Source organism: Ceratotherium simum, chromosome 2, assembly GCF_057802395.1.
Source record: "Ceratotherium simum simum isolate JZ-2026a chromosome 2, ASM5780239v1, whole genome shotgun sequence".
Lineage (NCBI taxonomy): Eukaryota > Metazoa > Chordata > Mammalia > Perissodactyla > Rhinocerotidae > Ceratotherium > Ceratotherium simum.
The window spans coordinates 46,050,215-46,064,720 of record NC_141901.1 but is presented as its reverse complement, the minus strand read 5'-3'; the positions used below and the strand labels follow the sequence as shown (position 1 = coordinate 46,064,720).

At 40.4% G+C, this 14,506-nt stretch overlaps 1 protein-coding gene across 6 annotated transcripts in view; it reads right to left on the bottom strand.

The window, feature by feature from the left end:
* OTUD7B (OTU deubiquitinase 7B) overlaps positions 1-14,506 on the bottom strand; it is a 51,408-nt gene that overhangs the window by 12,666 nt on the left and 24,236 nt on the right. For 5 of the 6 annotated variants that reach the window (XM_004435943.3, XM_014791750.2, XM_087444070.1 and 2 more), the window contains 4 exons: positions 8,446-8,595; positions 3,618-3,806; positions 1,649-1,876; positions 92-193 (listed from right to left, as the gene is read on the bottom strand). In XM_004435943.3, the coding sequence (XP_004436000.1) occupies positions 92-193; positions 1,649-1,876; positions 3,618-3,806; positions 8,446-8,530 (604 nt within the window). In that variant the 5' untranslated portion in view covers positions 8,531-8,595. Of the gene's footprint in view, positions 1-91; positions 194-1,648; positions 1,877-3,617; positions 3,807-8,445; positions 8,596-14,506 lie in introns of those variants that run through there. The other variant, XM_087444090.1, reaches the window with a different exon arrangement.

Below are 14,506 nucleotides of genomic sequence, written 5' to 3'. Positions count from 1 at the left end.
ATCAAGGTGGGTTGGATTAAGTCCTGCACATGAGATTCAACTCTATCGTTTCCTTTCTACAAGGGAACGGAGGACCACTTTCAAGACGTACCAAGAGAGGCTGCATGCAGGAGGCAGTTTCCGTCTCCAGTAGTTGCCAAAGGAAGCAGCCTCTGACAGGTGGGATCCACACTCACCCACCAGTTCAAACGCCCTACAGAAACAGGAGGAAAAGGAGAGGAGCACATTATCCATAAAGCCCTTTCCACTTCCCGATTTCTAAAACAGACTCCAAATCTGCCTCCTCTAGGAAGCCTACCCAGAATAAAACCATAACTCTATTTCTCTTTATATCTTCTTTACTTATACCTAGTCGATCAGAAACTGGTGAGCACGATTGGTTAGATCAGTGGTTCTTAAGTGAGGTAAATTTTGTCCCCAAGGGGACATTTGGCGATGTCTGGAAATATACTTGGTTGTCATAACTGATGGGGGATGCTACTGGCATCTAGTGAGTAGAGGCCAGGGAGGCTGCTCAACACAATATAATGCACAAGGCAGCTCACACAACAAAGAATTATCTGGTCCTAAATGTTAGTAGTACTAAGATTGAACAACCCTGGGTTTGATGATGAGGCCAAGGTCATAGATTGAAATCTGTGTTGGCTATTTGGTCTGGCTCTGATTCCTTCACTCTGGTCAGGAGACTAGTAAATACTGTAGCAACAAACTCAGCACAAATCTATCATTGGTAAAATAAAAAGAACCCAAAGCATGTATTCAAAATGTCATGCAAGTTTCAACTGCATATACGATAGTCAGCATGTCAGCATGCATGCAGTGTGACTTGAAAGACAGGAGCAATACGACAAAGTACATAAAACACCTGAGAAAGAGAGTCTCAATTCTGTACAGTCATCCTACAATTGCCAATCCATTATATACATGAGGAAAATATTTTATGAATGATGTTTAAAAGTTTTCTTAAATTACTGAAAAGTCTACAGAAAAAAAAAACTGGCCTATAATCTCACTAGCCAGATAACTTCTAACTTTTAAAACAATTATAAATAGATGCACATGGTTAGTATAGAAGGGTACAAAATGAAAAAGCTTCTTTTCTGTGCCCCCTCCTCTTACTCCCCAGTCCTTGTTCCATGGGAGTTTTTAATACCTGACTAGCTTTCCCAGAACTCCCAGCTGCCTCAACCCATCATATTAACTAATTTTAACAATAATTTAAGACAAACACAATTGTAAAGGTAAATAAATCTTTTAAGAAAGGTTCATATAAATAAATGTGACTTTTAGATTAATTGCTACTGTGCATCATCTACAGCATTGGTTCTTTCATTCATAAGGCTGTTCCAGAGCCAATTATAATTCATTTGTATTTTTTTCACACATTGATTTTTTTATTGATTCCTAGACTTTTCATGTGTGTTTCTGGTTTCCCTTCCATCAAACAGGAAATTTCCAGAGGAAAGTGTCTAATTTGTGTCCTTTCTTTAACTTGAAGAAGCACCTAGCTCAGTACATGTTTATCTGACTGATGCTGACTGACTGTGACTGCAATCAGATCACACACTTAGACTGCAAGCTACTGGTCAAGCCCAGCCCCTCCGTGGAGAGCAGAGGGAAGAGCACAGGAAAGGAAGCACTCACTGACCTGCCTGTTCCAGGGCAACCAGCATGGACTGCTCAATGAGGTCTCTCTCTATGAAGCTGCGGAAGTCTTCATTGTACACAGTGAGATCTGGAAGCTGGAAGGCACAGATGGGCATTTCCAGGGGGTGCTCACTGCTCCCCCCACCCCCACCATTGGAGGAGACATGGGACCGGGCCAGGGAAACAATGCTGGAGCTGGCGTGGGAGATGCCCCTAGACAGGCGTTTTTCTGCAATGAGAAATGGAGTCACCTTAGAACATACACAGCCCACTCAGAGAACTTTCCACTCATGTGGTGATGGTTACCTCTTGACAAAGTTTCCAGTCAGGGAAAAACCGTGAGTCTAACTGGCTACCAAATTTTACAACCCTCTTTCTCAAGCCAAACACAATTGGAGAAATACAGAAAGTGGTATTTTTGCAGGCATTCACATACATTCCTCTTTCTACCCTTTTTGGAATTTGCCTGAACAACTTCTCCCTATGACTCTGTCTTCTTCCACTTCCATTTCCCAACATAATAGGGACCCATTCCATCTGGCAATTTGGTCATTGTTTGGTGGGAGGAAGAGGGAATAAGGGAATGGGGTTTCATTTGGCTAGACTGAGTCAAATTATCTCTCTGATAATTTTCAAGGTCTTGGAAATGTAGAAAAGGATTTCCATTATAGAAAATCAATGACAAATCTTACACATTCAGGAACTTTCTTACCTACCATCAATAACATTTATTTATATTATTTATTACAACTTTTCTTGATACTCATATTTATCAGAAATTTATAGGTACAGTCAATTCTTACTTAACATGCTACAGAGGAAGAGAGTAATGTAGATAGTGCCCCGAATTATTTCATTTGTTTTGACTACATGGCACTTACAATTCCCCAGCAGATATTCCATTGTGATCATAATTTGCTCAGTGTAGTATTATAATTCATTTGCATGGCTTGAGTTATATAAAGATTATCAAAAGAGCTAAAAATTGTGTTGGGTAGCAATTCTTAATCCAATGTTTGCCAGAGATGATGCACAAAGTAAGACAGGAGCTATCTAAAGTTATTTTATATTGATATTATTTTTTAAACTCTTTTTTTAGGTATTTAAAAAGTGCCAAGTGCCCATGGTAAAAAATCAAAATACTATCAAAATGTATAAAGGGTTACAAAGAAATCTCCCTCTCATTCAAAATTCCTGATCTCTTCCCCAGAGGCAAACTCTTGTATCCTTCTAAAATTGTTTATGCACATAGAAGCACATATAGCTTTTAAAATTATTTTTAAAAACATAAAACAGGAGCATACTATATACACTTACCTTTCTCAATAGATTTTAGAGATTCTTCCAATACAGCACATCAAGTTCTACCTAATTCTTTCTAATGGCTGCAGAGTATTCCACAATATGGATGATTACAATTTATTTAATCACTCCTCTACTAATAGAGATTAAAAGTTATTTTCAAGCTTTAACTTTCAAGCTTTACACTACATATGTGTGTCTATTTATGCATGTATGTATTTATTTAAAGGATATATAAATATACACACACACAAATATACGTAGATGGTAAATTTCTAGAAATGAAATTGCTATATATGCATTTTTAAATTTTGATAGATACTGACAAATATTAACCAAATACCCTCCCAAGAGGCAGATGGTAGTGATCCTTTGAATTCTTTCTTTTTGTGTACCATATGTCAACACTTAGACTGTTATCCTCCTCCCTCTATTTCTTTCACAGCATCTAAAGAAGGCCTTTATACAGGATAACACTCGAGATGCAGAGAGACAGTGAGGGGTTCCAGCACCTAGAGAGATTAAGGCCACCTCTGATCAGTCTGGCTGGGGAGAAGGGGGAGGAATGGAATCATCTTCAAAGGATCACTAAACTCTGACTCCACTTAGTAGTCCCCTCCCTTCCTTTCTACTCTGTAGACAGAAACACCCCTCAGTTACCCCACTACCTTGAATGATGTCATCCTGCCGCTGTAGGGTGGGTCGGGGAGGGCGAGCAGACTCTCTATCAGAAAACGCTTTCTCAGGGGTCCTGGAGCCACCACTCCCTTCACTAAAGGGCGGGGGCAGGTTCCCAGCATGGACTTGACGTAGCTGTTCAAAATCACTGAGGGCAGCACTCATGTCCCAATTCTTTCCTGTCAGGAGACAAAGCAAAAAGTGAATTGGGCACAGAGTATAGGGGAATTGAGGAAAGACAGAGAATGAACACTCTAACCGTCCTATCAAAACTAGCCAGCATATATTCATGTACTTCAGTCATTCTCCTTTTCCATACCCTGCTTTAATTTTCTTCATAACACTTCAATCTAAGATATCACAATTTATTTGTTTACTTATTGTCTATTTCCTAAGTAAGCTCCATGAGCAGAGGAAATTTGTCTCTCTGAACTGAAAGGGCCCTTAGAGACCTAGTAACCTCATTGACAGATAAAGGAAATGAAGCCTAAAGAAGCAGCGTCTTGCCCAAAGTCACAGCTAGTTCACACCAGGGCCCAGCAGGACTCAAGCCCAGGTCTCCTAATTCTGAGATCCAGAGAGTTCTTAGCCTAGAAGTGCTCTAGGGTGTCCTAAACCACCTGAAATTGTATACAAAGTCATAGGTTTATGCATTTTTCTAAAGAAAGAGCTAAGGTCTGTCATCAGATTATCAAAGGGAATCGTTAACTACCCCCAAATTTAAGAACTACTTGAAGAAAACACCCTAAATAATAGATTTGTCATAATGGATTTTTTTGTTGCTTTCTCCAGTTAAATTTTTTTTTTTTTTAAGATTTTTATTTATTTATTTTTTTCCCCCAAAGCCCCAGTAGATAGTTGTATGTCATAGTTGCACATCCTTCTAGTTGCTGTATGTGGGACGCGGCCTCAGCATGGCCGGAGAAGCGGTGCGTTGATGCGCGCCCAGGATCCGAACCTGGGCCGCCAACAGCGGAGCGCGCGCACTTAACCGCTAAGCCACGGGGCCGGCCCTCCAGTTAAATGATTCAATAAAAAACACTGCATAATTGTTCACACTTCTTTCTGTTCTATTCCATCTGCCACCACCTTAATTCAATTCCTATCACCTAGTGTCCACCCCCTCCAGTCCACTCTAAGAATCCCATGCGATTAACCTTTCTAAAGCACAGTTCTGATCATGTCAGTTCCATGATCAAAATCTTTAATGGTTTACCACTGCCTACAGAATAAAGCCTGGGCTTTGTCTGATATTCAAGGCTTTCTATGGTCTGGCCTACTTTTCTAGCCTTTTCTCTGTGCTTCAACATCCCTGGCTATGAAGTAGAGATGATACCATGTAGGGTTGTTATGAAGATTAAATGAATTGAAAGCACTTAGAACAGTGCTTGGTACACAGAAAGCATTATATATGTATTTACTGCAGTTGCTGTCATGTTTCTTATTATTATTATAATTCTCCAGTTAAGCTGTATTAATCATCTATGCCTGATGAAGTTACTTCTGAACCATTACAGTCACCATTTGTTTCAACTCCCTTTGCTCACTCTGCTTTAGTCACACTGGCCTCTTTGCTGTTCCTAGACTATACTAAGACTGCTCCCACCTACAGCCTTTCCACTAACTATTCCCACTGTCTGGGAGGCTCTTTCCCCAATATATCTACACAGACAATTCCTCATCTCCTTCAGGTATTTGCTCAAATGTCACATTCTTATTAAGGCCTACCCTGGCTACCCAATTGAAAATTGCAACCTACCTCATCATTCCATAGCACTTAATACCTTATAATATACTTTAGAATTGACTTGGTTATCAAGTTTATTGTTTATTGACTCTCTCTCCCACTAGAACATAAGGGCAGAGATTTTTGTTTGTTTTTCTTCAGGCATCTAGAACTTGGCACTTAAAAGGTACTCAATAAATATTTGTTGAAGAATGGAGGACTTGTGTCCTGCATAAATGAATGAATAAATGACACCTGTCTTGAGCACTGGGTCTGTATTTCCAACTGTCTGCAAAACTCCTTAAAATCAGGTCCTCCTAACAATCAACATGTCTAAAACTGAATGTCCATCATCTTCCCTCCTAAAACTTGCTTCTCCTCCTCCTCCTTCTATATTCCCTAAATCAGTAAAGGCATCACAATGCCTCCAGGCCAGAAACTGCAGTCATCTTTAGCTCCTCACTATTCCTTAGATCCTACTCCTCCTCTTCCCTCACTATCTAGTCAATCCTCAGGGTTGTTTGTACCCCTAAAACATCTCTCAAATCTATTCTTTCTTGTCCATTTTTATTGTCACTGCCCCAATTCAGGTCCTCATAATCTTCACCTGGTCTTTGGTCTTTTGGGAGGTGGCTCTCTAGTCTCTTTACTCCTAATCTGTCCTTTCTCTCATTTGTTCTTTACACTACAACCAGAGTTAACTTTTAAAGGAAAAAGCAAGAGATAGAGAGAAAGAAAGAGAGAGAAAATGGAGATCAGGTCCTTTGAGTCCCCTTCTAAATTATATCTTAGGGCCGGCCCCGTGGCTTAGCGGTTAAGTGCACACGCTCCACTACTGGCGGCCCGGGTTCGGATCCCGGGCGTGCACCGACGCACCGCTTCTCCGGCCATGCTGAGGCCGCGTCCCACACACAGCAACTAGAAGGATGTGCAACTATGACATACAACTATCTACTGGGGCTTTGGGGAAAAAAAGGAGGAGGACTGGCAATAGATGTTAGCATCTATTGCCTTGGTCTTCCTCAGCAAAAAGAGGAGGATTAGCATGGGATGTTAGCTCAGGGCTGATCTTCCTCACAAAAAAATAAAATAAAAAATAAATTATATCTTAAATCCATCCACTTCTCACTCTACTGCTACCCCCGTAGTCTAAGTCACCATCATCTCTCACCTAAACTATGGCAATATTCTTAACTGACTTTACCACTTCTTCTCTGGCCACCTTCCAATCCATTCCTTATCCTTCAACAAGTACACTACTAAAAACTCAAATCCAATCATGTCACTCCCCTGATTAAAATCCTTCACCAGCTTCCCACTAAACACAGAATGAAATTTTAAACTCCTTACCCTGGCCTACAAAGGCCCATGTATTCTGCTTCCTGCCTATCTAACCAGCTTCCTACCTTTCTTGCATCGCTCTTCCTACCTCACTCACTATTAGTTTCTCCAGTGTGCCAAACTCTTTTTCACCTTAGGGTCCTTATATAAGCTATTTCTTCTACATAAGCACTCTCTTCTACATCCCTTTGTCTTGCTACTCCTATGTATTCTTCCAGGTTCACCTCAAATGTCAGTTCCTCAGAAAGGCCTTTTTTTGCACTTCATATCTAAATTAGGTTTCTCTCTTACAATTCCATAGCACCCTCAATGTTTCTTTCACAGCATGAGTGTATGTGCACAGGGAAGAGAGAGCACAAGCACTAATTTGTAACTTAATTGTTAAGAGCCAGACTGAAACCAGATTGCCTAGGTTCAAATCCTACTTAACTTCTCTGAACGTCAGCTTTTTAAATCATAATACTGGGATAATAAAATCTATACCGCAGAACCGTTGTGAGAATAAAATAATATATCTCAAGTGCCTCACACGTATTGAACACACACAGGTGTTCAACACATGTTACAAGAGGAAGAGGAAGCATCTGAGCTGAATCTTGAAGGATGAGGAGAATAATTGAGGAAAGGACACTGCAGATTCAGGGAACAACTTAACATGATAGGGGAAGGGTGACAAGTTGGGCCTGGCTGGAGCACAGGACATACGGGAAAAGGTAATAGGAGATGAAACTGAAAATTCAAGTGAAGGGCAAAGTCTTACTGAATTAGCAAACCGAAATTTAAACCCTGATCTTCCATTTCCAAACTAATGCTCTTCTCACAGGTAGCTAAGCAAATGTCAAACTGTCACACCTTGCTAAGAGCTGACAATCTAAAAAATTACCTCCATATGCTAAGAAATTGCCCCTTCCCCCACAGGCTTATCTGTTTGTGTCATTATATATTTCCATCATCAAAAAGCATCTGTTTAAGGGGCCAGCCCAGTGGTGTAGCGGTTAAGTGCATGGGCTCCACTGCGGCGGCCCGGGGTTCGCCGGTTCGGATCCCCAGCGCACACCGACGCACTGCTTGTCAAGCCATGCAGTGGCAGCGTCCCATATAAAGCAGAGGAAGATGGGCATGGATGTTAGCCCAGGGCTAGTCTTCCTCAGCAAAAAGAGGAGGATAGGCAGATGTTAGTTCAGGGCTGATCTTCCTCACACACACACAAAAAAAGCATCTGTTTAATTATGACTCGAAACAAAGAATCCTACTGGCATGATTCCAAGCCTTAAGGACCTTAAAATCTACAATATTTACACTTATGTATATATACAGATAAAAGTAAACAAAAGCAGCAAAATGAAAACATTAAATTAATTCACTCTATATAGAATTACCCATACAAATTAGGGAAGGAAAGAAACAAAACCATGGATGATCCCAAATATGAAAATCCAGAAGTCATTTATATACAAAGAAGAAGTCTTACAGATCTAGAATTATGCTTTTAGTGGACTAATACAAAATTTCACTTGCATCACCTCAGCATAAATTGACAGTGGAGAAAGCTACCCCAAAAATTCAAGGTGAAAAGAGGATTTCACATTTTAAAATTATGGTAGGTCATACACAAAGTAGATTATTAGACGTAACAAACGTAAGGCTTACCATACACAAAGAGTCTTTCACCTTAAATCTTCCAAATCATCCTAACAATAAATATCACATTTTACTTTCTCTCTTCTCATTCTCCCCCAGAGACTCCTTACCTTCCAGGAGATCTCGGGCCAGTCCTGGCTCTGCCCCTGTGGAACGGACAAAATCCGACAGGACAGCATCCATGTCCAGGGTCATGTGATCATTAAGTACTTTCAGGCAGCTGATGTAGAGAGGACATAGATCAAAAGTCAGGCCTCCACCTGAGGAGAAAATAAACACATAAGGCTCAAATTGCACTGGAACGGGATAATCATAGCCCAATTTTAGCAGCTTCCTAACCAGATGGGGACACTAGCTCACTCATTTCAGTTGAATTTATTACGACGAGTAACATCTAGTTTCCTAATTCCTCATTAATTTCTTCACTACTACATTAACCATAAAACCATAATACCACTCGGAATAATGCTTTTCCTCTACCTCTCCAGAGTATTACATTTCTACCCATCAGTTTGCTTATCCAAACTAATGGAAGGAAGCAGCAGACTACCACTCTGAAGAAATCCCCACCTGAATCATTCTCTAACATAGCACCTTGTTTATTTCCTTCCTGGCACTTCATATACCCTGAAATCATTTTAATTAGGGGCTGTCTAGCCGCCTCCTCTAATATGTAGGTTTCTTGAAAGTGAGGAGCTTGTGGTCTTGTTCTCTAATGTATCCCCAGCATGTATCACTTGGCACTTGACACGGTGCCTGGCACACAGTCCCGTAGTAAATATTTTCTGAATGAATGAATGAATACTATGCACTTAATAACAGTTGATTAGTATTCTGATGCTGAGGAAATGGGAGGAGCAAACTGATAGTCAAAACTACTCTCAAGGGCTGGCCCCGTGGCTTAGTGGTTAAGTGCTCGCGCTCCGCTACTGGCAGCCCAGGTTCAGATCCCGGGCGCGCACCGACGCACCGCTTCTCCGGCCATGCTGAGGCCGCGTCCCACATACAGCAACTAGAAGGATGTGCAGCTATGACATACAACTATCTACTGGGGCTTTGGGGTAAAAATAAATAAATAAATAAAATTATTTTAAAAAGGGAGCATTTTAAAAAAAGAAAACAAAACTACTCTCAAAATAAAACAATAAGCTATTCACAAAGCAGAGTGGAGATCCCAAAGGTTCATAACAAAAGTCCGTCTTTGTCCACTAACTTCATGAACCCAGGACACTTGCCTTTCTCCACTCAGGACAAATGACTACCAAGTAAGTTCACCTGAAAAAGATCTCTTCTTTCAGACTTGACTTTGGCAGAAACTATGTCATTGATCTAACAGCCTGCAACAATCCACATCCTCTCAAGTTAGCAGCCCCCAATGAGGAAGCAATAACGGAGTGCCGAACAATCTCTAACCAAATTCTGCCACATCAGACAGGTTTATAGTTCTCTGCAGAAGAGGACTTGTTCATAAAGTCACCAGGTACATACCTGCCCTACCACACCCACCACTCCTCTGCCTTCTGGGGAAGGCCAAAAGTAGAATTCTCAAAGGTAACGGGTGACTCAGGTAACTGTCTCTTCAGAAACATCTCCCAAACAACCTGAAGTCTCTCAGATACGTTTTCTTCACACATCCCCCGGCCCCATGACCCAGCGTGTTTAGTGGTGTGATCAGATGCTAATTTTCTGCATTCCTTAGAAATATTAAGGCCAATAAACAGCAATGATTTATGGGTTATATAACCAGTAGGTCACTAACTTGATAACTTAACTTTGAACTTTTTTTTGAGAGCAAAATAAAAAGTATTCTCTCTTGTACTGTTCCAGGAGTACAAGAGATCCACGAGTGCAGGGATATGTTTTATTCATACTTGTAGCCCCAACCTCTAGCACAGCATCTACAGTATTGTAGGCAGTCAATAAATGCCTGATGAATAAATGATTAAATGACAAAGTGTACCTCCTCCGCAACAGTCACCACCAAACCAATCAATTTAAGGCTTAACTTAACAGATCAGAAATTCTTCATATCACCCCTCTATTTCTAAGGGTCTGCCCTGGTCCCAATCCATCTCTCAAAGTTTGAGAAACTCTCCTTTCTAAAGAGACATCAATTGTATTATTACTACTTCCACCATCCTCATATCATATGATTTTTACCTACACCCATATATATTAGCTGGGTGACTTTGGTCGAATTACTTACAGGGTTTCAGGTGTCTCTTGTATATCCTAGACTAGGTGACTTCTAAGATCCTTTCCATGTTTAAAAAATGAACTTCTTCAGTTCACTACAGCCTCATAAACTATGATCCTTACATTCTCTTTTGGTCTATGTATTATCAATGTCTAATTTACTTCCATTTCAATATTACAATTGTCAGCAAAGGCTACCAATACATAAAGAACTTTTGGCCTAGGATACCTCAAATTCAAAAGGTTAAGTTATAAAATAAATTAATTCCTTACATTCAATACTTAAGAATTAAATTCCTTCAGAATTCATAGACTAATGAGTGGCTTCTCCCTCCCCCAATAAAGACAAGAATTCCTTCTCTAAGCCCATTTCAGTCACAGGACATGGTAGTGGCCCAAATAAATTATAAATAATCCAAAACCAACAGCATAGCTGCAAGATTAATTTCAATCCTCTCTCTTGAAAAAAACATGCAAGGGAACTTAGTAAAGCCACTTTAATAATTTTCTGAAAGTATGTGGGAAATATACAATAAGCATACAAACAGCAGTCAGCAAAAAGGTGCTCAGCGGAAGAAAGAAGAGCTGATTAAGCCACAGGCATGTAGGCGATTTCTCAGCCAGATACAGGCTTCCAAGTGAGAGAAGCCAATGAAAACCATCAATGTCATGGCATCATAGATATCATATGCTAACAAAGTAGGTCATTCTTTTCAAAAAATATTTTTAAAAAATAATTTAGAGATCCAACATTTTCTAGAATGACTTGCTCAAAAATTCAAAGCACTAAACCAAACTTCTTGGCAGATTCTTATACTTGATGTCTCCAAGTGCATGCCATGGACTCCACCCTAACCCCACCCAACAGGTGAGGACAGCGGCTTTTGTTACATCACCACCACCACCTGGCTTGAGCTTCTCAAATTCCAAATGGATCCAAGGCAATAACTAAGACTCACAGTCCTTGGCTCTGTCTCAGCACACAGGAAGGAAGAAAAGAAAACAAACACTGGCTTTCAAACTTTCAAATGAAATAGAGGAGGCACTCAAATATTTGTTGATTGAATGATGTTTAGACAAATCTCAATTGGAGTCAAAATCCTCCAATCTTCCAATTAGAAGAGACTTTAGCAATTATTTAATCCAATATCTGCCCCTATGCAAGAATCCTTCTATTACATCTCTGACAGATAAATCATCCAGTCTCCAGATGAATACAAGCTCTGATGAGAACTCATTCCTTTGCCACAATGTCCATTTTATTGTCGGACAGCTCCAATCATTAGAAAATGCTTTTCTAAACTAAATCAATAGCCCTCCTCCCCATATACCTTTCACATAATAGTCCTTGTCCTATTCTCCAGAACAATAAAATCTACTTCCAGGAATGAAGGAATTTTCATGGAAAATGATTAGATAAAGCATTTCTTCACATAAAAATTTGTTGTGGATCAACACTGCCATGTTATGATGAGCCAGCCAGTGACCTTTATTTTGCAAAATCCTTCCTTATGTCAGTACTTGCTTTTCCCTGTATTCATTTGTAAATGTTTGTGTTGACTCTATCATATAAACTCAACATGTGGAAGAAATGAAGTTGTGTACCTTGTTCAAAATTCACTTCCGCTGCTTTGCCTCTCATCCCTACTTCCACTTCCCGGCCCTCTTGAAATGAGGACAGCAATCAAGAATAAAAACTAACAAGATAATATTAATTCAGCACTTTCAAAAACACTATCTTATTCATTAATGACAAAACTCTTGAAGCAGGTTTATTCGCTGTTTACAAACAGAGAAATAAATAGGCTTGAAAAGCCACGTGGGTTGCCCAAAGTCCGAACCCAGATATTTTGAACCCATGCTCTCTCTAATGTACCACACTGCCTTCCAAGGGACTAAGGCATTACTGATTCCCAGAAGTGCACTGATTCTTACCCATTTCATTCTTTCACCATAGGAAAGGGCTGTGCCCATCTCTCATATTTATTAAAGACTTGGACGCCTGCCTTACATTTTCCTCACTTCAAATCCTACCATTTTCCTCAGCAATTTCAACATCCACCTGCACAATCTATCCAACATTTCTGCCTTAGAGTTTCATAATCTCATCAAATGCAAAGACCTCCATCTCCACTCTAACAACTCAGTCCTGGAGCCTGCCATCTCCTGAAACCATTCCGCCTCTAAATCTTCAACTCCCAACATCTGACTCTGGCTACAACCTCATCTCCTTCCAGCTCTTCCTCTCAACCACTAAACCTACTCTCTTACCTCAAGACATCCTCATCTCAGACTAAAACATCCAATTCCGTAACCACCTTATTCATTAATTCAACAAAAATTCATGGAGTGCCTACTATGTGTTAGGCACTATGGTCAGAATTAGGAACACAATAGTGAATAGACACAATCTCTACCCTCACAAAGCTTCCAATATGGAGGAAAAAACCCACAAAATTTCCTAAACAATTATAATACAGAAATTTTGGAGTTATAAACCAATGTTACCACAATAAACAAAAAATAAAAGATTTAAAAAAATTAATAAATAAAAATAAAAATTCCTCAGGGCCAGCCTAGTGGCGCAAGTGGTTAAGTGCACGCACTCTGCTGTGGCAGCCCAGGGTTCACCAGTTCGGATCCCGGGCACGCACAGACGCACTGCTTGGCAAGCCATGCTGTGGCGGCGTCCCATATAAAGTAGAGGAAGATGGGCACAGATGTTAGCCCAGGGCCAGTCTTCCTCAGCAAAAAAAAAGAAAGAGAGAAGGATTGGCATATGTTAGCACAGGGCTGATCTCACAAAAAAAAAAAAAAATTCCTTATAAAAAAAATCAATATTTAAAAAAAAAAAAAAGAAATGCTGGGAGGAGGGTGTTATCTCCAATAGGGAGTCAGAAAAAGCTTTCCCAAGGAAGTGGTATTACACCTAAGAACAAAGAAAGGTAGGAATTGGAGAGACAAATTGGGAAAGAAAGAATGCTCCGAGCAGAGGAAACATATTTCCACATTCCATGGCAGGAAAGAACAAAGAAGTGAGAATGGTGCAAAATGAGGATGAAGAGAGGGCCTAGGTGACCCTGTTAAGGACTGAGATTTTATCCTAAAAGTGATGAGAAGCCATTGAAGGGTTGTAAGCAGGGGCAGGATATGATCAGACTTGAATTATTAAAAGATCACCCTGGTTGCAGTGAGAAGAACAGTTTGGAGGGAGCACAAGTGGATTTAGGGAGAATTGCTTAGAAAATTATTGCAAGAGAGATGACAGTGAGCTGGACTAGGATGATAGCAGTGAAGACTGAGAAAAATGGATAGATTCCACTTTGTCCCTTGTTGCCTAACTGAACATGAACCCAATGACTGATCACTTAATTTATTTTCCTGTAAAAACCTAGTTCCCTTAGCCTTCTTTTTTTTTTTTTTGGTGAGCAAGATTCACCCTGAGCTAACATCTGTTGCCAGTCTTCCTCTTTTTTTTGTATGTGAGCTGCTGCCACAGCATGGCCACTGACAAGCGGTGTAGGTTCTCGCCCAGGAACTGAACCCAGGTCGCTGAAGTGCAGTGCGCTGAACTTAACCACTAGGCCCCAGGGCTAGCTCCCCTTATCCTTCTATTTCGTCTGCCCAACCTGGATGGATCCCACATTCAATTTCTCTGCTACTAAATGGGGCTACTGAGCAAAACAAGATCACATAACCTTGCAGAGCAATATGACTACAAAATATGGTATTCAGTTTCATTCCTTTCAATGAAACACTGCTGTCTTTTGCTTGACTTTGGAACCTCAACCAATCTTCTTGACTTTGGAACCTCAACCAATCTTCTCAGCTCCTATCCCATACCTTCACCATTCTCCTTGAGCTGCCTACCCAATCATTATCACCTCCCTTACTCCTGGCAGATGACCTTGCCTCCAACTTCACAGAAACAATTACAACACAAAGCAAGAGGAGTTCCTTCAGGTTTCCTCCCCT